At 34.4% G+C, this 21,501-nt stretch overlaps 4 protein-coding genes and 1 non-coding gene across 6 annotated transcripts; 3 read left to right on the top strand and 2 right to left on the bottom strand.

Moving 5' to 3' along the window:
- The first annotated feature begins 382 nt into the window (after positions 1–382).
- On the top strand, positions 383–3,615 carry LOC102631397 (lysine-specific histone demethylase 1 homolog 2). Its single transcript, XM_006464630.3, has 2 exons — positions 383–2,337; positions 2,494–3,615. Exons 1-2 carry the CDS (start codon positions 798–800, stop codon positions 3,210–3,212), a joined length of 2,259 nt encoding a protein of 752 aa, XP_006464693.1. The 5' UTR covers positions 383–797; the 3' UTR covers positions 3,213–3,615.
- A 697-nt stretch (positions 3,616–4,312) lies between these two features.
- On the bottom strand, positions 4,313–6,738 carry LOC112498601 (protein ULTRAPETALA 2-like). Of its 2 annotated transcripts, XM_052434238.1 has the most exons (4): positions 6,671–6,738; positions 6,210–6,404; positions 5,100–5,418; positions 4,313–4,630 (listed from the first exon to the last, which is right to left on the bottom strand). In XM_052434238.1, exons 2-4 carry the CDS (start codon positions 6,397–6,399, stop codon positions 4,453–4,455), a joined length of 687 nt encoding a protein of 228 aa, XP_052290198.1. In that variant the 5' UTR covers positions 6,400–6,404; positions 6,671–6,738; the 3' UTR covers positions 4,313–4,452. The 2 variants fall into 2 exon arrangements, with proteins under 2 accessions (XP_052290198.1, XP_024955595.2); XM_025099827.2 differs by lacking the exon at positions 6,671–6,738 and having other exon boundaries at positions 6,210–6,576.
- A 4,328-nt stretch (positions 6,739–11,066) lies between these two features.
- Positions 11,067–11,139, bottom strand: TRNAF-GAA (transfer RNA phenylalanine (anticodon GAA)). The gene has a single exon. It is a non-coding gene; the product is annotated as a tRNA-Phe (tRNA).
- A 46-nt stretch (positions 11,140–11,185) lies between these two features.
- LOC102631086 (uncharacterized) lies at positions 11,186–14,415 on the top strand. The gene is made up of 5 exons (XM_006464629.4): positions 11,186–11,351; positions 11,814–12,098; positions 12,240–12,362; positions 13,057–13,347; positions 13,924–14,415. The coding sequence occupies exons 2-5, from the start codon at positions 11,850–11,852 to the stop codon at positions 14,125–14,127; spliced, it is 867 nt and encodes a 288-aa protein (XP_006464692.1). The 5' UTR covers positions 11,186–11,351; positions 11,814–11,849; the 3' UTR covers positions 14,128–14,415.
- Positions 14,416–16,169: 1,754 nt separating this feature from the next.
- LOC102630371 (hypothetical protein) lies at positions 16,170–20,185 on the top strand. Its single transcript, XM_006464628.4, has 7 exons — positions 16,170–16,796; positions 17,870–17,947; positions 19,226–19,260; positions 19,363–19,418; positions 19,661–19,759; positions 19,845–19,927; positions 20,013–20,185. Exons 1-6 carry the CDS (start codon positions 16,386–16,388, stop codon positions 19,901–19,903), a joined length of 738 nt encoding a protein of 245 aa, XP_006464691.1. The 5' UTR covers positions 16,170–16,385; the 3' UTR covers positions 19,904–19,927; positions 20,013–20,185.
- The last annotated feature ends 1,316 nt before the right edge of the window (positions 20,186–21,501 follow it).

Below are 21,501 nucleotides of genomic sequence, written 5' to 3' on the forward strand. Positions count from 1 at the left end.
TATGAATGTTTTGAGTTTATTTTTCTCAAAAAAAAATTGACAGAATACTAACAGAAACAATAATTTTGACAGAATACTAACATAAGGAGTAATAAATAAATCGGTATTGGTTTACTCCCGAGATAAATTGATACTGATTGTTCTATCATGTTCGGTTCGGTTAAGTCTCTTAGCATTTTTTTTTTACCTTCTAAGTAAATGTGGCTTTTAGTCAGGAAAGGGGGTACATACAAAGGATTTGTTAAACCGTTGGTGTAGCATAACCCGTTTCTGGGCTTTTAATGTTCGTTATGGCCCATTAAACAAAAAAGCCCAACTCCAGGAAAATTCCCTCCAATCCAATTTCTAATTCGGCGCGTCGTCAACTTACTTCCACACTTTTCGAGGTCTTAAGGCAAAAAAAAAAAAAACCCTAAATCACAATGCCTCCGAAGCATAACAGCTTCTAACTAATCTTTATTCTCAAATTCGAACCCCAAGAAGGTCAGTTGACTCTTCCTACTTCAATTCTTTGCATAATTCATATTTTTTTAATTCAACTTCGATTCCAAATTCATAAGTGCTTTGATGTTTGTTTTAGCCAAACTTGTTAGTTAAATTCTTTTGTGTTGATTATGGTTATTGATTCACAAGAATATTTGTATATTCGTCGTGGGATTAAGTGAAAATGGAAGGAAATGATACCCATTTGCCAATATTTTGTGTTACGAGTAAATGTTAGTGTGGCTTGCAAGACTGATGCTTCTATAGAAACAATTTGATAATTCTTGCTGAGAGAATTTTAGGTATATGTAATAATGAAAACCCCGGTGTCTGATGGTGATGGTTCTGTCTCAAAGAGGACGTTGAGGAAGAAAGTGGGTCTGCGGAATTATGATGAGAATTTGATGGATGAGTTGATAGAGGGGCATTTAGGTGGCTCTTTCAAAAAAAGGAATAGAACTAGAGAGGCTTTGGAGAAAGAGACTGAAACTGAGGCTATGATTGCATTTTCATTGGGGTTTCCGATTGATGCACTGCTTGAGGAGGAAATTCGAGCAGGGGTGGTGGGGGTATTGGGTGGGAAAGAGCAGAATGACTACATTGTTGTGCGGAATCATATTCTTGCTAGGTGGAGAGGCAATGTGAGGGTGTGGCTAACGAAAGGGCAGATTAAAGAGACTGTGAGTAGCGAGTATGAACATTTGATGAATTCGGCTTATGATTTTCTTTTGTATAATGGGTATATCAATTTCGGCGTTGCGCCATCTTTTACTGCTAATATGCCAGAGGAGGCAAATGAAGGTTCTGTGATAATTGTTGGTGCTGGACTTGCTGGGCTAGCAGCAGCAAAGCAGCTCATGTCATTTGGTTTCAAGGTTGTTGTTTTAGAAGGCAGGAGTCGACCTGGGGGTAGAGTTTATACTCAAAAGATGGGTAAGAAGGGTGAATTTGCAGCTGTGGATCTCGGTGGGAGTGTTATTACTGGAATTCATGCCAATCCTCTTGGAGTTTTGGCGAGGCAACTCTCTATTCCGCTTCATAAAGTCAGAGATAATTGCCCTTTGTACAAGCCAGACGGGGCACCTGTCAATAAAGAAATTGATTCCAAGGTTGAATTCATCTTCAATAAGTTGCTTGACAAAGTCATGGAGTTGAGAAAAATAAAGGGCGGATTTGCAAATGATGTTTCTCTTGGTTCAGTTTTGGAGACACTTAGACAATTGTATGCTGTGGCTAGAAGTACTGAGGAAAGGGAACTTCTTGATTGGCATCTTGCTAACTTGGAATATGCAAATGCAGGATGTCTTTCAGATCTCTCAGCTACCTATTGGGATCAGGATGATCCTTATGAAATGGGTGGGGATCATTGTTTTCTTGCTGGAGGGAATTGGAGATTGATAAAAGCATTGTGTGAAGGAGTTCCTATATTCTATGAGAAGACTGTGAATACTATAAAGTATGGAAATGAAGGGGTTGAGGTGATTGCTGGCGACCAAATGTTTCAAGCAGATATGGTACTTTGCACCGTGCCACTTGGAGTTCTGAAGGAAAAGACAATCAAATTTGAACCAGAGTTACCTCAGAGAAAGGTTGCAGCAATTGATAGATTGGGTTTCGGGCTCCTTAATAAAGTTGCGATGGTTTTCCCATATGTGTTTTGGGGTGAAGAACTGGACACATTTGGTTGTCTCAATGAACAGAGCAGTAAGCGTGGAGAATTTTTTTTGTTCTATGGTTACCATACCGTTTCTGGAGGTCCTGTGCTAAATGCACTGGTGGCTGGAGAAGCTGCAAAAACTTTTGAATCCATGGATCCATCCTTTTTGCTCCATCGTGTTTTAAATGTCCTTAGAGGTACTAAACATATTCAAGGACATGGGAGAGCACGGCAATAAGCTTCACAATTTTCTTTCCTTTTTGTACTGCTTGTGCCTGGAACTTTGATGTATCTTTTCTAAATGCTTCATTGAATCTACCTTCTGATTCATAAATTGAGTCTCCCTTTTGCAGGTATATATAATCCAAAAGGTATTGATGTGCCAGATCCCTTACAAACAATATGTACAAGGTGGGGCAGTGACCCCTTTACCCATGGTTCATACTCTCATGTTAGGGTGCGCTCATCTGGTAGTGATTATGATATACTTGCGGAAAGTGTAGGAAGCCGGCTGTTCTTTGCTGGTGAGGCCACAACGAGGCAATATCCAGCCACCATGCATGGAGCCTATTTGAGTGGCTTGAGAGAAGCTTCACGCATTCTTCGAGCTACAAGAGTTCAGAAATATAATTCAAGGAGGTCTCTTCTGAGAAATGTTGGATCAAGCAATGACATACTGCTGGATCTATTCAGGAGACCTGATATGGAATTTGGAAAGTTTTTGTTTGTATTCAATCCTTTAACAGAAGATCCAAAGTCATTGGGGCTTTTGAGAGTTATGTTTGAGAATTGTGAAGATGATTTGAGAAAGGCTTCAGCTAACAGCTGTCAGAACCCCTTGAACCTTCCACTCTACACTCTGATATCTCGTGAGCAGGCGAATGAGCTACAACAGGTGATCGGAGGGAATGAAAGTAAGTTGTCCTATTTGACTAAAAATCTTGGGTTGAAGCTAATGGGATCTAGTGCTTTAGGAACTGTAGGTAGTTCTTTGATTGCTAATATTGCTAATGCACGAAGAGGAAGGGGTAGGAACCGCATTGCTGCCGGGCAACGACAAATTACCATGTAGACATGCTATCAGTAAATTCTAGTACTTTTTTCCCTTCTCAGTTGCAAATTCTTGTACATAACATGATAGATCTCTAGGTTATTCATTAACTCCAAGAGAAATAAGTTTCTTGGAGTTTGACTGGGAAAGCTCATTTGTTTGTTGTAGAGGACGTTTTAGTTTTGTCAGTGACCAACATGGTAGTGCTTCATCCATAATGTAGCCTTGTAGGTCAAAGACTGCTTTCTGGAAACAGTTTGTAGCTTGTAGATTCCATTGTAGAGAATTCATTGGAATTTTGGCTGCCTTTTGTCCCTGCAAATGGATATCATATTCGAACATTTCATTTTTATTGTACAACATCTTTCACATCTTTTACATCAGTTGCATGATACGTTGATACTCAATTTGGCCGAGTTCGCTTTTTACTAGTCTGAAAATGTGCTGGTGATTTTTCACACTGATTGATAGGGATTGATTTTTCCAACCTATTAACTCTTTCCTCCTAGTTGGTTCAACTGTTAAAATTTGAGGGTGCTAGTTGCTAGTTGGTTCAATTAGTGAAATAGTAAATGAGGTTTGAAAATTCATATTTTGCTTGCATTATGATTGAGGGATGGGTTACATCTATGTAATGATTATTTAAAAAATAAAAAGTAACCCATCAACCTATCAAATATATGACACTCAAGTTCAACCAACAATAAAAAGTTGTGCACTTATATTATAGCCCTGTTTCATATTATTTATTGTATACTAGTTATGTCGCTTAAAATTATGATTTGGAAATTAAAATGATTTTAGTTCGTAGATGTTTGGTGGAAATACACATTTATTAACACTTAACAACCTTAAAAACTCAATTCAATCATATTTATCAAACATCAATTTTCATTTATCAGGATCAGGATTAGTTCCTAATAAGCCTGGTTTAACCAACCCATCAACTCAAAACCAGCCTCAAAACTCAAAAGTTTTGTTAAGATGTAGGTGGATGATATTAACTTGGAATTTGGTTAATGTCAAAATTATGAAGAATCATCACAAACTCATTATGAATTTAGAGAAGCTCTTTTGAGGTTTCATAAAAACTAGTTTAAGAACCATGTAATAATGAAAAATAAACCAAAGCATAAAAATAATTAAACAATAAAAAAGTTAATGCAAATTCAGGCAAGTTGAACAAACATTTGAAAAAAGAAAGTTTGGTGCCTCAGCAGCAGACAATGACATGATGGATTATAATGGGACCGGGGGCTAATTAAGAAGGCTCGGCGTTCTGCATGAAATCAACGCAGGTGCGGCAGTTGCAGTCCTTGAAGCGGCACTTTAGGCACCCAAGGCACACGCATGTGGTGCATCCTTCACATGCCGGTAACCGAGGGCAGCCTCTGCAGCTTCTGCGGCTACTCCTCTCCTCCCCAGCGTCACAGTCGATTCTGAAACAAAAAAATAATAATAATAAATTCATTGCCTTTACCAATAAACAATAGTCTTACTTCAGGCCCGAAATTAAAATACAGGAGGAATTTACAATATTGTAAACAAGTTTACAACATTCTAAAAGTTTATTTACAACATTGTAAACTTGTTCGAACTTTAATACAATTTTTAAAAAAAAAAATAAATAAAGATGCATAGATACGTGACGGAACCAAAATTTTGAGTTTAATGAAGATTAAGTAAGATTTTCAAAGAAATGAACTAAATTTCAATCAGGATCCTTGTCTTCCTAAACTTATTAGAGAGTAGATATAGAAATAAATACAAACTCAATCACATGGTGACATTTGAATATTATATATATAAAAGACGAATAAAATAAAAGCTAGCTCTAATTCTATACTGAGTTGAATATAGTGTTTGATCAATAAGTTTAAGAGCTCATAATTAATTAGTTGAACTTACTTATCATAGGGCCAGTTGACGCATTTCCACCTCCTGGCTAACAGAGCATCATGGTAGATCCTGCATTCTTCTTTTGTCCGCATGCGAAACCTGCGCTCCTTCTTGCATCTTGAGCAGCGTATGAACTCATCGCGATGGAAGATTCTCTTACCGCGGCAGCTGGTGGAGGCCTCGTTTGACGTGTGCTTGTAGTACTTGAGAAGCACAGTCTTGTGCAGAGGGGCTTTCTCTTCATCGATCGACACCCAGATGTGATGGGTCCACTTTCTAGCGCCGTCTTTGCCCGAATGCTTTTCGAAATCATATGGTGTCATATTTCCTAAATCGATTCAGTGATCGGCAAAAGGACTGATATGATTAGCTCAGCATGTGTACCAATATCAAAGTCAACGTTTATAGGATTATAGTTTAGGCTGCATTTGAGATTACGGTGTTTTGGCGTTGAAATCATATAATTATTATGAAATAGAATCACTAGCTGTCAAGTAAAAGTGAAAAGTAAACGATTGCTAAATAATTATAACTTTTATAAGATAAATTAGAAAGGACAGATAACCAAAGAACAGTTGGGATTTGCTTTGGAAGTAGAACTCTATATTACTACTACAACAGTACCAAAACAAACCTTAGTCTTGTATTTGCTGCAAAGACATGTACCAAGGTTTTGTATGTGCCCTATGAAGGTTCACAAACAGAAGGCAGAAGGTTGTTCTATAAAAGTAAAGTAAGTTGTTTATAGAACTGAAATTTCTAATTAATCTTGAAATATTGGTCGAAATTCTTTGTGTTTGATCGCATACATGATTATATGTAAATTAAGCTTCTTTTAAGATATCTTACTGTTGGTTTTCCCAATGTGTTAAACTATGATGTATAATATATAATAGATTTTTATGACACTATGCGTTTCAAAATTGAAGTATAATGTAACTTCACGTACAGAAAGAACTTTACATTATCAGGGAACAAAGATGATCAAATTTAGAAACAAAGAGAAAAATTGACAGAAAAACCTTTGCTTCATTGAATATCAGTAATAAATCCATAAAAAAATTAAAAAAATATCTAAAGAAAATAAAAGGTTTTGGAAAGAGAGAGAGAATTGTTTACCCTCTTTGCATCCAGTAGTGCAAACACAGTCGATAAGAAATTGGCCATTGGCAAAAATCTTAAGTTTGCCGATGGTGTCACCATATTTTCGACTAGTGCAGCCACACTGAACCTCAATGAAGTCAGGTTCCCGCCTCAGACCCTTCATCTTGTTTATCTGTTCTTCGTTGAACATCGTTGAAGCTGCCATAATACCTAGCAACAATTAAAGATTTTCTTTTACTGTAATTGAACTAAAAATTTGAGAGAAGCAAATTAATCAATCCGGCAGGAGCGTGCAATTAATTTAGGGTTTGATGTAAAAGTTTGAGTAATAAAAAATTAACACACTGAATTAGTTTTTAAACAACTGGGGATGCTCAAAAACAAGGCTTTTACTTATCCCTAAAATTGAATGCAAACAATGATTTATTGGGATGTGATCAAAATATGGGTATCAAACAAAGAAACCGAAAGACTACCTTCAAAGACATGTCAACAAGCATGCAATGGCAGCCAAAACGTGAATAAGAAAAGAGAGAGTGAGTGATATTATGTGCCCAAAACAAGATGGCCAAATGTCTAAGTCTAAATTGATTGTTCAAGAGAAACTAAATTAGAAGTAAATATTTACCTAGATTTAATGAACTTAATTTCTACTAGATATAAGTATGGTTTGAAGTACATTTTCCACACGATTCATTAATTAATTTGCTATTCAGTGAAATCTTGTGCAACATATATAGTATTTTACTTCTTCACCATTTTTATCTAATTTTTTTTTTATTTTTTTCTCTTGTTGTGGTGTCCTTTTACTTGCAACTACTTACTTGTATGGACATCCACATTGTAATATATGCATGTTAAAAAGAAAAAAAGAAAGAATAATAGCTCATTATAAAGAGTTCACTAAAAATAAGCAAATGGGTATACTTTTTAAGCTATGTTAATAATAAATTTTACAACCAACTGCATTGAAATAAGTAATTTTTTGTCATCTAATATTAAGTGTCATGATGTCACACAGTCATAAAAAACATGAATAAAAAACTGTAGATGCATGCATGTCTGCCTAGGAAGATCATGTGTAAATACAAAGATAGAACATAAATCGAAAATTTTTTTAGATTAAAATGTAATAACTCATGGTATTCTAACAGATGTTTACAGTGTTTCTATCAATACCAAATCGAAAGGTATTTGGAAAATGAGCAAACGATAGGAGTTGGAACGTAAATTTAATTTTTTTCATAGATTATTTAAGGGTTAGCTTCGTCATATTTATAATTAGATTTTTTTTTTCTTTAGAATCTATTTACCCGTTTATAATCATAATAAACTGCCAAGAAAAATTAATCTAATAAATAGGGATTAATTTCAGAGCTTTAACGAGGGGCAAAAGAAGCTTAACAAGTTATCCTTAAATGCTTATGGTAATTTCTTAGAGAGGAAAGTACAAGATCTAAAGTTATACCTTAATTGGGTTTCCATTATTGCCAACGAATGGACATATAAGAAATTAGAAGAGAGATGATCTGATAGATATGGATTGTATTCTAATATTAAGATGAAATTATATAAATGAAAGTTGATTAAAAATGCGTACCCATGAATTAATAAATGCCTATAATTTAAAGAAAAGATACGAAAGCCAAAAAATATAGTCGTTATAGATTTAGATGAAAAACTAATAATCTTCAATAACACTCAAATTTTACAGAGCAATATTAGGCATGCATTTTTCAGATCATGAGCTTAGTTGTTAATAACCAACTCAATAAATATACACATATGTATATGAAATTGGAATTTCATTTAGATGAACATACTGAACAAAACTATATATATACAATAAAAGTAAATAAAATTGATAAAGAGTAAAACTAATTTACACACATACAACACCTTTCAATTTGGATGTTTGTCTATAATGCTTTACATGCGAGATATAACACAAAATACACAAGTTAAAACAAAACTTGACGTGAGAATTCATTCTTTATATCAATAAAAAGTGTAATTTTATGAATACAATAATCTAAACAAAGTACAAAAAGAAAAAAAAATGTAGATTTACCTTGGATGATTAAGATCAACAAAAAGAGTGTAGCTTGTGAAGAGACTCTCCTTTTACTAAAAAATGACTCTTGTATGTATATGTATGATGTCAAGTCACGATTTTCACCCCTTTATATCTAGATTAGTGATCAGGTTTTATAAACTTCAATATATGAAGTGTGAATAGAGAAAAACTAAGATTTTCCTTTTTAAATAGAATAAGTATTAAATTCTTACCTAACTAATGAATTCTGATAGGTTAGAACAATCGCTTTTGAATTGGCCAGGATGTGGTAGTAATTACTGAATCCAGTGCAAAAATCCATTGTTGGAAAAATTAAATAAATCAAAGAGTAGTACTATTCGAGTGTATCGCCCTCTAAGTTATATGTAATACGTGGTGAAATTTCATTAGTTGAAATTAACATTCACGAGTAAGAAATACACGATGACGATAGGATATAATGCTATCAGTCATACATTCTTAATCACTTTGTAGCATTCCTTATTGTTTGATGTGGTTGTATCTATTTTATCATAATTCACTACAAATTTCTGACAAACAAAATAGATAAGAATTTAATATGGTCATAAATTACACTTAAAATACAGCCAAAAATAATTTTAGATGACATATGTACAGATAATAGTCTTAAGGCAATCTACACTAGATTTGTTTCAAACATACTATATTATTCTTTAAACTTTAGTTTCTTTTCTCTAGAAAAAATTGAAACTTAAAATGTATTGGTATCAATTGAAACATATAATTCATCTCAAAATAAAATAAAAAAACTTTGAATGTCATATAAAATTAATAAATATTGTAATTTATACGTGTGACTGTAATTTTAGTATGTTAGATATACTTTTGACATCAAATACAATTGAAAGACTTCTAATCATATTATTATATATGGTAGGGATGACAAAAACTCGGGCCCTGGGTATGACAATGCCCTAATCCAATCCGAGTGTTTTTTTTTTTTAACATCGAAGCTAAAAAACTTGGATTTTGTTTTTTTAATAAATATGAAAATTTAGTTTATTCTACAATTTTATAATTTTTAAATTAAATATGAAAGTCTTAACTTCATTTTTTTAAGTATAACATTTAAGAATTGTTTTTTTTTACTTAATGACTTAATTGATGAAAATTTTTAGCAATTAAATCATTAAGTTATTAAGCTAATTTTTTTTAGCTTTTTACTTTATCTAAAAAGTTTGAATGCTATCATTAAAAGATATTTTTCAAAATATCCCTATCTAATTAATTAATTTTCATCCTTAGCTAAATAAAATTTAATAATTAGCATTATTACCCATCTGTATATAACTTGTGATAATATATAGTGGTAGATTATTATTATTTTTATCTTTTTATTTTGTTCAAATTAGCATTATTTATCTTCATAATTTTTAAGAATATTTTTCACATAAAAACATCACAAACTATAATAAAATTGATTAACAGATATGATATAAAATATTAAAGAGTTGTACTCAATTAAATATGATTTATGTTATGATAATTTATTACCTTATTTATATTCTTTGAGATGTTTATTATTTGTTAAACATTATAATTTGTAAGGGTATAAATGTAAAATATTAGTTTTTAGATTTTTTAGGTTAAAAAAGCAAACAACTTAATATTTATTTTTAACTACTTAGACAAAAAAAAAATAAAAATCATGTCATCCTGATTCAAACATTCAGCTCTATTTAGAATTCAAACTAATTCATGTCTATTCAGATTTTAGACAAAAAAAAAAAAAGGCCACCTTAAAGTATATCAATTTTCTATTAATATTATTAGTAAATTCTATACTCTCTAGAGGATAACATTCATTTTTCTATTTTTCTCGAATATGCATCATGTGAAATAAAGATCCAACAAATAATCCAAGTAAATAAAATAAACGTAATTTTAAAAAATCCCAACATAATTTTTTTTTGTTTTCAAATGTGTAATGTGAGTTGTGTTAAAAATCTTCCCATATGAAAAAGTCGTTCAAAAGATAACTAAATCATAAGAATAATTTATACAAAGTTCACAAATTACAATAAATATATACACATATGTGTATATATATGTACATTTGAATGGCATATTACATATATATACACATACAGTTGTTCATCACTTCAGGTGCCTCTAAGCAATCAGTTTCAATAAGTAAAGCAGTTGAACCAACCTCCTTTGCCAGCAGCAACTTTGCCACCAGCAAGCCCCAAAACCTCTTCCCGAAGCCCTGTACACTTAAGCAGCTGCTGATATATATCTTTTCCCCATGATCCCTGTCCCTGATGATACAACCTACTATCTGCTGCTCCTTGCAAATATATAACAGCATCCACATGCACTTTACCCCAGTTTCGAGAATTTTTAGCTCTTGCAAAGGAAATGAGAGTGTCCATCTTCTTCCCTTCGAAAATATACCTGCTAGCTTGAACCATCTCACCCTCTCTTTCCTACCACCCAAAAAAATAAAAAAATAAAAAAGATTCATATACGCTAAGTCCAATCAGCATACAAATCAATTGATGGTCTTATTATAATTTATTGATATCTAAGTCGCTTCCAGTCCCAAACACCATTATCAAGACAAATTTCCAGCCGGCGACCATTAAAGCACTATCACGACGTGCACACTTCTTTTTGCTTTGTTAAATACTGTATTTTGTTTATCACAAATTATAAAAAACCTAAAATAAGACTGTTCGCCGCTTACAATCTTCTTTTGTTTTGCTTTTCAAGAACGATTGTAATACGACGACGTTTACAGGATTAGAAAATTTGAGAAAATTAAAAAGTGTTGCGGTGAGCGTGGATCGAACACGCGACCTTCAGATCTTCAGTCTGACGCTCTCCCAACTGAGCTATCCCCGCTTGTTGGTTACATTGATCTTAAAAATTATATAATTTTTGGGCGCGTGTGAGATCTAGCAATCACGTCAAATCAAACGGCAAATAGAGCACTCTGCCTTTTCCTCTTATTGTAAGCACACCCACTTCGTATTCACCATTAATCATCTAAGATCATATCATTCTTACAAAAGCGAGTCAGCTGTCAACTGCAGGAAGCTTGACTTTCAAAGAGTGTAAGTGATCTTTTTACTTCAATCTTATCTCATATTTTCTACCTTAGGAATCATTAGTTAATGAGTATGATGCAACTAACCTTGGTGGGAATTTTCTGAATGTTGTTAGTGAAACTATGATTGTGCTTTCACATTTATCAGATTGAGAAATATTCAGATATTTGTTGATTTTGAATTTCAAAGTAATTTGATACTTCCTATGCTAAAATTTTGCAATTTTTTTCTTAGCAATGAAACCTGGTACTTAGATTTGCAAAATAAGTTTTGAGTTATAAGATTCTGTGATAAATCGCTAAAAACAATCAAATAAATTTATGAGGGGTTTGCAGAGGGGGCAAAGGATGTGGGTTACTAAGGGAAGATAAAACTCCCTTTACCACACACACACACACGTGTATGTGTGTGTGTGTGTGTACATATATTTTAAATGTCAGTATTACAAAAGGCTATACTGTTTTGCAGGTGAATTCGGGTTTTTTAACGAGAATTTTAGCTACAATGAATCCGGCACGAGTCACTTTTATGGCAGCCACTGTTTGCGTGATGCTTACCACGCATTTCTCGACACAGCTTCTCTCAGAACACTTTCTTTCCTGGAAAAAGCCAAAGGAGCAAAAAGCTATAATAATTATCATTCTTATGGCACCTATATATGCAATTGACTCTTATGTTGGTTTGATAGATTTTCAGGGGAGCAAGGCCTTTTTTATGTTCTTGGAATCAGTTAAGGAATGTTATGAGGCCTTGGTGGGTAAAAAGTTCCTTCGTTTCTGTTTTTCTCACTTCTTATAAGTTAGTTGGTAATCAGTAACTGAATTTTGTATTGAAAGAAGTTCCACAAGTAATTCATCGTATTGCTGCTAAGTTCTCATTTTTTTTCGCATTCAGGTGATAGCCAAGTTCTTGGCCTTGCTGTACAGCTACTTGAATATATCAATAAGCAAAAACATAGTGCCAGATGAGATCAAAGGAAGGGAGATTCACCATTCATTTCCAATGACTCTTTTTCAGGTGAGTTCTTCTCAAGGCCGTTAGAAGGGGACATAAACATTTGAGAAGCTATAGAATTCAAACATTATATTGGATTACCTCCTTGCATTAAATGTCTCATTGAAAATAAACTTTCAATTGTTTTATAATGAATACAGTTGTTTTTGCTCTAAAAGTACTTAATATTTGTTGGACATTGTTGAAACCTAGGGTTTCCCCTTTTCTTTGTTTTTGCCTGGACTTGAACCCATATGCTTGAATTGAGAAGATTGGGATTATTGAAGTGTTCCCCAAGGAATTAAGGCATTGAATGTTTTTTGACTTTACTTCAAAATGGTTTCTTTCTTGAATGCCATTAGCATACCTAATGAAGTTGATAAGTAGATGCTTATGCGTAAACTTTCTACTTTCTAGTATTTCCTTTTATTATGAGAGGGCAAAAGTACCAACAATACATTGATTGATTTGGTTCTTAGACTCTGTCAAACCATTGGCTATCATTTCCGACCTGATATTTTAGAATTGCCACCATTTTTCCCCCCCCCCCCCCCCCCCCCCCCCCCCCAAAAAAAATTGCAGGTTGTCAGGAGATGCATCTATTTGACTATTTTTTGCTTGCATCTTGCAGAGAATAAAGTTCCTGTAGCATCTTTGTTATATTGCATATATTATGGTCTATGTTGCTGTATTTACTCATTATTTCGATCAATTACAGCCTCGGACAGCTCGTTTGAACCATCATACACTAAAGCTTCTCAAGGACTGGACGTGGCAGTTTGTTGTGATCCGCCCTGTCTGCTCCATATTGATGGTTGCTCTTCAACTTCTTGGGTTATATTCCAATTGGATTAGCTGGACATTCACAATTATTCTTAACATTTCCGTGTCACTTGCTTTGTATTCTCTTGTCATCTTCTACCATGTTTTCGCTAAAGAGTTGGCACCACATAAGCCACTTTCCAAGTTTTTGTGCATTAAGGGAATTGTCTTTTTCTGCTTTTGGCAGGTATGTAATTTCAAATGCTCAAATTCTTTCCGCTACTGGTTATAAAGTTAGAGCTTGTTAATCGCTAACCATTTAACTAACTAGTTTTATGCTACAATTGTTTGGACCATGGGGTGGGTAAAGGCCAGTTCTGATCAAGGTGTTGCAGAAAAGTATAATGTAACAAGAATTTAGAAAATAGCTTTTCTGTGTTTTCTAGCCATTATAAGTTATGCCATATTTTATGTTATTCTTCTAGAAGACTTCCTAAAACAGTTTGAACTTTGAAGGTTGTTTTAGTTTTGAGTAAGACGGAATCTTCGTTACTAAAGGGGATTTCTGCAAACTGCTTTTAGTTCCCTCCAGTAGAGTGCAAGAGTCAGTTTTGTCAGTTTCTATCTTCTCCAGAGCGAACGAGGGTGAAAAGATATGTCAATTTCTCGGCAGTAAACAGAGAATAATATATAGCATGTGACTTTTATCTTCAAGTGGACAATATTTTAAGCAATGCGCAGTCTGTTGCTTTTGTCTGCTACTGTACTCGCTATTACCGAAGATGAGCATCATTGACTGAGAGCTTCTTTGAATGTTTTTCAGGGTATTGTGCTTGACATTCTGGTAGCATTGGGTGTTATCAAATCTCATCATTTCTGGCTGGATGTGGAGCATGTTGAGGAAGCCCTCCAGAATGCCTTGGTGTGTGTGGAGATGGTTTTCTTTGCTGCTTTTCAACGGTATGCTTATAGTGCTAAGCCATACAGAGATGAATCCAGTGCTACATCAGACAAGAAAAAAGAGTGAATTTAAAGCCGGCTGTGTTACATAAACTAGCAGTTCGATATTACCATATTTATGGTTTTCTCCTGCCAAGCATTTGCAGGCTATATGAACGAGGATTTTGATGTACTATCTTGTGGTTATCCTATATAAGCATTTGAATGACTTAGAGCTCCATTAATCCTAGGAACTTGTATTAATATGCAGCATCATGCTGCACTCTGTAACAATAAAAGAATCTCAATATGGTGTACTCAAGAATCACTTTATCCTTTGGCCTGTGCTTTGCCGAATCTAAGACGCTTTTGCTTCTATTGCTAACTTAAATTTATATATGCCAGTATGGCAGCTTCTGGGGTTAATCCTAAATGCACCAAGGCGACGCAGCTAACGGATATAATAAACTCCAGGAGATTGATTGACAAGCAACAATTTAGTATCTTTACAAAAACGTTTTCTCAAGCAAAGGGTTCCTTAAAAAAATTGAGGCCTTTCGTTCATAATATCATACAAAGGATTTTAAAGAAAAATATCTAATATCTATCAGAAGTTTAATGATCATGTTCCTTCTCAATATACATAGTACTAATCAACAGACACCTCAATTACATGTCTCATATTTCCAAGAAATACTCTAACTAGAGCCGTTGGATTATACTATGAAACTGCTTAATGAATTATGACGATATGATGCATTCTTTCGCAACTCTCCTCTTCATTATAATTGATTTGGATAAAATGATGATTCTTTTTTTTTTTTTTGAATTGTGACAATCTACATATATAATTATATCTTATAGTTAGACGCATACATTTATCGTAAAATCCACTAGTCTACACAATAGATCAGTATTCTCTCCTGATATATTTTGAACAAATCACTCAATAGCTGATTGGTTGTTAATAAATAATAAAATAAAAGAAGTTAAATCTTACCTATACACTATCACTAAAAGACACATGATAGAAGATCTTTAAAAGATTAGTATAGCTCAGATAAGGAGAGTATCCTGTTCCCTACACAACATATCTCATAAATCTATTCTCTCCTACTTTAGGAAAATATTTACTCCTATTTCATATTTTGTGAAAAGAAAATAACTTTATCTAAATTATGCCTTGGAGTTGCCCTTAGGTTTGCACCTTTTTTCTAATCTCCCTCCGAGACTGTTAATCTTATTGCAAATGATTTGAATGAGATTGCTTACTCCTGATATGTTTCGCCTTACCTCTTTGTAGAGCCTCTCAATTATGAAAAAAAGAAAAAAGAAAATAACTTTATAAAGACCCGTACCGGCGCCCTTAATGTTGAATGCACCGGCCCATCATTATACTCCAAATATAGTGACAATGAAAATGTTAAATTGATCTACAATTGAGAGTTTTACTATTTTTTGGCACTCGCCAATAATATCTTGAATTAAGATTAATACTAATAGACCGACGAAAGGAAATTCGGGCGATTCTCTTGTAATGCTATTTATAGAAGTTTTAATGGCGTCTTCAAAAGAGTTTTGCTTTGCGCCTCGATTGTCGCGGTGCCTTTTATATGTAGAGTTATATGCCATTATCTTTGCCATTGAAGTTGACTTCCATAATGGTTGGCGTCCAGTATAATCAATAGTGACTCTTTTAAAATATTTTTATATCTCACTAAGATTATGGCCCTTTTTGACCTCTTCATAGTAGATGAGTTAATTGCTTTCATTTGTTTAAAAAGATGGAGTTTAAATGTTAACATATTTATAAAGAGGAGGATTCACTTAATGATTCATAGAAAAATTTAAAATTATTTTATAATTCTTTCATTTGGTAAGATTACCACCGGTTTTCATTCCAAAGAATCTTATTAAATTTTGTCTAAATAATAATTTTTCTCATTAAAAAAAAATCAACTAATTAGTTTGATTATTGCGATACGAGTACACACGCGCACATACGTATATATATATGTGTCTCTATGTGTGTGTGTGTCTATACACGAATATATATGTCTATGTGTGTGTATGCTTTCGGAGAGGGGCGACATACATATCTTGTTATAATATTTGAACGCCTTATCCCACCGGACCTTGCTAGAAGCAAAGAACCCTCCAAAATCACACGTGGCACAATCCCTCAGGCTATACAAATATCCAAGAGGGAAACGGACAAAAGAGAGTTATAAAAATAGAAATGGTCTCTGAAAAGTCTATCTGGTTTTTATCATTAAGCCATGAAGCACTTAATTAAACAAACATTTCAAATCCAAAATCAGTGACTTTGCTGTTACCGTGCTTGCCATGACAACACTTATACAATTCTCCATAAACCTCTCAGCCTTATATACTATACAAAGTAATTTTGGCAAGAATCGCACTTCTTGTTATTCCCTAACAAGGCCAAAGATTGGTTCTTTTCAGGGAAACAGTTGTAAGTTGAGAGCTTTTGGGGATCAGCGACAAAAGTTGTGTTTTTTTGAGAGGGGCAAAGATGGGATATTAGTGAAAGAAGAGGGCTTGAAGAACAAGAAGAAAAGGGTGGTCTTGGTGAGGTTTAATGAGGATTTTGGGTTTAACGGCGGTGGGGGTGGTGGGGGTAATAATAGTAACAATGCAAGGATTCTGGGAAATCTTGCTTTGGCAATTGGGTTAACTTATTTTTCAATGACTGGCCAGCTTGGTTGGGTTTTGGATGCTATTGTCTCCATCTGGGTATCCCCTTTCTCTTTCTTTTCACTTGTGTATCTGGATGTTTGAGTGTATGCATATGGTGCTTGTATGGATCTTAGACAGTTTTATTGTGAGTATATACATATGCTTATGTTTGAGAAATTAACTGGCTCATTGTTGGTGGGATCATCAGTAATTTGATTTTTTAAGAATCCATCCAGAAATGCTAGCATATATAATTTCGCCTTAGTGTTCAATAAAGCACAATTTAGGCGTACTTGGTACTTGGTGCATTAAGGGTCCGTTTGGAATTGAAGTTGAGCAGCTATAGCTACAACAGTAAAATGTTTAGTAAACACTAAACATTTTTAGAAGCTATATTAATATGTTTTTTCACTTGTATAATAGAAAATCTATTGTATTTTTAATAATTTTTTTAAAATTATTATTTAAAATTTATATTTACTACATACTATTAACTTTTGTTTCATAATTACGGTCTTTTTTTGTAGTTTAAAGATACAACACTTTAATTCCAAACAGAACTTAAGTTGTGAATTTTAAGCACCTTAAACATTTGTCGCTGTTACGTACCTAGTTTATGATTTTTGGTACGTATTGATTAATTTTCCAAGTTTATTCTGTTTTTGAGCTGTAGAAGTTGATCTAATCCTTTTTTGCCAATACTTAAAGTCATGTTTCAGCTGAAACTATTTTTCTTTAACTTTTGACTGAAGATCACCTTTTAGCTCAAAGATGAATGGGCGAGTAGTAGAACCAGATGTCAATCTAGGTCTCTTGTTTTAACTACTGTCTATTTTACTTGATGTATTTTTGTAGGTTAGTTGATATTTCTGGGTTACGCATCATTAGTCAGATTCGCTGCCATTCAATTTTGTGTTTCTTGGCCTGCCTTAGATGATTATGCATTTAATTGAATAAAATTTGACTTGTTTGCCAGATTTTTTTTTTCCCCCTATCACACTGAATTTGAAAGTATTCTCTGGTCGGCATCACATAGCATCATTTACCTGTTGAGGCCATATCTCATATTATTCTGTTGCAACTACTTCATTACATGCAGTTTGATTAATATGACGTGCTTTCTCCTTCAGCTCCTTGCAGTGATTGTTCCTATTGTGGGTTTTGGAGCTTTTCTCTGGTGGGCAAGTCGAGATATCGTTCAAGACTCTGTTAGTCTTCTTTACCTTTTTGGTTCTTCATTCTCTGTATGATTCCATTGACTTTATAGATCACCACAAACATTGTTCTTTTAAGTAGAAACATCATGACTTGATATTGTGGGGCTTGGCCTAGGATTTCTGTGCATCCAACCCAAAAGACTACTCTTGCGGGTGGACTGACCTATCCAATTTACAAACCCATGTAACTTCCCTTTACTAGCCAATGTGGGACACGACTAAACAGTCACTCTAGTGCTTCAATTTTCAATTATGCTTGGTCATCCTTTGACAATTCAACAAATGAAATAGTATTATAATATTAACTCTTTTGAACCCTTATTAGTTATGACTTCTATACTTTACACTGCCATAGTTGTAGAAGGTATTTACTTAAGAAGCCAGTGGTTAATTGCTGAATTGTAGAAAAGATGTTATGCAGTTGTGGGTGGATAAGGCAATTCAATACTTTTCATTATGTGGTTTCCTATTTATATTAACATTGGCTGATTAGCTTTTTCATGTAGACACAGTTTAGAGATAGGACTTGCTAGATTTACTGGCAGTCAGATTCTATAGAAATCATTATTGCTATCCTTGTGGGGGAAAAAATGAAAAAAGGTTGCTCCAATTACTGGTTAATGAGGTTTGTATGCAAGAATTGAATCATTGACATTGCCTTTCTGTCTTATTATTCTAAAATTTATGCCTTTTTCAGCATGTGATTCTCTGATGATGGCAAAAATTTTGCAGCGTGTTTTTTAACTGGTTAAAGTGAAAGGAAGAATGTATTTTCCTCTTTAAAAAAAAAAAAAAGTTGTACAATATACATACCTTCAATAGGTTTATATAGCCTATATACATACCTTTATATAGGCTTTAAAACCCAGTTAGAAGGGAACCACAACTGACTTGGAGAATTGCATGAATCAGTAATATTGTAACTAGGAGAAACAGCGTATGCATAAGTAACATGGATTTATGTTTAATAACCTGTAATAATGTTCTGGACTTATTCTAATTTGCAGTATTTTCTGTGCATGTATATTTGCACACAACACCCTTAGTTAGGCAAAAACCTCGGTGCATGCATATCACTGTCAACTGTCTTTCCTTGTGTTGAATTTTCACCTATAACTTGTATCTTCCATCAAATGCTTCTGTGTAGGTCAGCTTTTTCATTTTTTCTTGTTGGGAACAATTCCTTTCAGATGTTTTGAGCTAGCTTATTGATTCATGACTAATGTTCTTTCCTTTTGTCCATCTTTTTGCTGTATGGTATATGTGCAGTGCCCGAACTGTGGGAATGATTTTCAGATATTCAAGTAAGAAACCCCTTTTGCTCAATGCCAACATATAAAGAACTCTACAAGACTGTTTTGTGCTATAAATTGTCTGACCTAGAAAGTAATATGATTCTATGGCAGATCTACTCTGAATGATGAATTGCAGTTGTGCCCGTACTGTAGTCAACCATTCTCAGGTAAAAGTCATGTCTCGGTTTAATTGTTTTCAAATTATAGAATACTGAAAAGACATAGGGTTTCTTCAACTACAATAGGGGAGTCCTGTCTCACTTATCTTTTTTATTAATGTCGGCCATTAAACTGTTTTGGCTTTCAATGAGCCTTTTGGGATAGATATGTGGAATCCTTTATGCTTGTAAATTCACTTGAACATTATCAAATTTGACAAATGTTCATGATTTTGTCCTTTGAATTTCAGTTGTGGATGATAAGTTTGTTAGGGAATCTGTAAGGTTTTCCAATGAATCTACAACATTTGGTCAAGCATTCAGTGACTTCTTCCCTGGTTCTAGGAAAGGTATTTCCTGCAACACCTACTGTCTCCATTTGTGAAAACCAAAAAAGAAAATTGGAATCCTACATTTGTTGCCACTGTTTTGCAGGGAGGGAATCTTCCACATCAGTTGTAGATGTAGAGGCGGAGATAAAAGATGCTGACTGAAGCCTTAAAATTCTCGGGTATTTGGTAATTATCCTTCAACTTTGACAACCGCTTATTTTTCTAGTTCATGGCGTCGGTGTTCAAAATAAAGGAACTTTTGAAAATTCAGTTATATTTCGATGACCATGGAAAAGAAGATGCAGATGCACAGTGTTTCGGACGGACCATGGGACGAAGAGCAAATGAAGTGCCTAAGCAAATGCATTTAAAATTTTGACAATGTTTATGTTTTTTTTTTCTTTGGAATGCCCCTTTTGTATAAAATTTGTCATTTTGTGCCTCTGTCATGTATATAGTTCTTTTTTTTTGAAAAGAAAGTAAACATTTCATTAATCACAACACCTTGAAAATACCATACAATTCAGCTGGAATATTTCCCAGCCACATACATGGAGAGATTTTCCCCAAAGCTATCTTAGCTAGGAAATGGGCACAAGCATTACAATGTCTTAGAATGTGATTGACAACCACTTTCTGGAAGTTCTTCATCTGATTTTGGATTGCCAGAATTGTCCAAAAAATTTCTGATCTGCTGCCCTTGGTGTTGTTCACTAGCTGGACCACCTCTAAACAATCAGACTCAATAATCAAAGAGGATACATCCGCCTTTCTTGCCAGCTGAAGGCCCCAAAGCACCGCCTCTGCTTCAGCCAAGCTAGCTGACCCCTTTAGGAGGTTCTGATTTACCTTAGCCGCAACTATCTTTCCATTAGAGTCTTTAATCACAGCTCCCACTCCTGCACTCAGATTCTTTGAATTAAGAACAGCATCCACATTAACTTTTAAAACATTCTGGGGAGGGGGGAGCCACTCCTGCTGCTTCTCTTTTATGAAGATAGAGATGTGAGCTTGCTGGGCTTCCTAACTCTCTGAAAAGCTGACAAAACAGACTCTGCTTTAGCAGTTGATATAATAGGATTAATCTCCTTGCCATCGAAGATACATTTGTTCCTAGCATACCAGGCAGACCAACACAGAGCTACCATTAATTCCAGATTTGATTTCCTCAGCTCCTTAGCCATATTTTGCAAAGTGCTGAAAATGTCCTGAGAATTGGCTTCTAATCTAGGGGCTGAAAAGGGGGATTGGAGCCAAATTTTTCTCGCTGCCTTACACTCCAAGAGAGCATGGCTGATAGTCTCAACACTTAGTTTGCATCGCTTACAAGTTGGCTCCTCCACTACCTTCCTTTTCCACAGATTTTCCGCCGATGGAAGCAGATTATTAGAGGGCTTCCACATGAAAATTTTAAGCTTCTCAAGCAACTCCAGTGTCCAAAGAGCACTCCAGTACTTGTGGGAAGCCTCTGTGCAGCGAGTGGAAACTGGAAATTTTGATCTCAATGCTAGCTGATACCCACTCTTGACAGAGTAGTTCCCTCTTTTGTCGTAATGCCAAAGAACTTCATCTTCTTTTTTCTCAACTGGGAGGGGAATCTTGAGGATCTCTGCTGTGTCTATATCCATGAAGTGCTGTTGAAGCTTTATTTCATCCCATTGATTATCAGCCTTAATTAAATCTACAACAATTGAGCTTACGGGCAAAGATGGAGGGAAGATAGGCCTGAAGGTCTCTGGTCTTGGCAGCCAGTTATCCGA

This window comes from Citrus sinensis, chromosome 9, assembly GCF_022201045.2.
Source record: "Citrus sinensis cultivar Valencia sweet orange chromosome 9, DVS_A1.0, whole genome shotgun sequence".
NCBI classification, from domain to species: Eukaryota; Viridiplantae; Streptophyta; class Magnoliopsida; order Sapindales; family Rutaceae; genus Citrus; species Citrus sinensis.

Bases quoted from the DNA above. Each gene is read 5' to 3' on its own strand.
- LOC102631397 (XM_006464630.3), top strand. From the start codon at position 798: ATGAAAACCCCGGTGTCTGATGGTGATGGTTCTGTCTCAAAGAGGACG. The intron at 2,338-2,493 runs GTACTAAACATA...TCCCTTTTGCAG, and splicing joins TGTTTTAAATGTCCTTAGAG to GTATATATAATCCAAAAGGT.
- LOC112498601 (XM_052434238.1), bottom strand. From the start codon at position 6,399: ATGGCAGCTTCAACGATGTTCAACGAAGAACAGATAAACAAGATGAAG. The intron at 5,419-6,209 runs GTAAACAATTCT...GAATCGATTTAG, and splicing joins CACTACTGGATGCAAAGAGG to GAAATATGACACCATATGAT. The intron at 4,631-5,099 runs GTAAGTTCAACT...TTTTTGTTTCAG, and splicing joins GTCAACTGGCCCTATGATAA to AATCGACTGTGACGCTGGGG.
- LOC102631086 (XM_006464629.4), top strand. From the start codon at position 11,850: ATGAATCCGGCACGAGTCACTTTTATGGCAGCCACTGTTTGCGTGATG. The intron at 12,099-12,239 runs GTGGGTAAAAAG...TTTCGCATTCAG, and splicing joins AGGAATGTTATGAGGCCTTG to GTGATAGCCAAGTTCTTGGC. The intron at 12,363-13,056 runs GTGAGTTCTTCT...GATCAATTACAG, and splicing joins TTCCAATGACTCTTTTTCAG to CCTCGGACAGCTCGTTTGAA.
- LOC102630371 (XM_006464628.4), top strand. From the start codon at position 16,386: ATGACAACACTTATACAATTCTCCATAAACCTCTCAGCCTTATATACT. The intron at 19,261-19,362 runs GTAAGAAACCCC...ATTCTATGGCAG, and splicing joins AATGATTTTCAGATATTCAA to ATCTACTCTGAATGATGAAT. The intron at 19,760-19,844 runs GTATTTCCTGCA...ACTGTTTTGCAG, and splicing joins CTTCCCTGGTTCTAGGAAAG to GGAGGGAATCTTCCACATCA.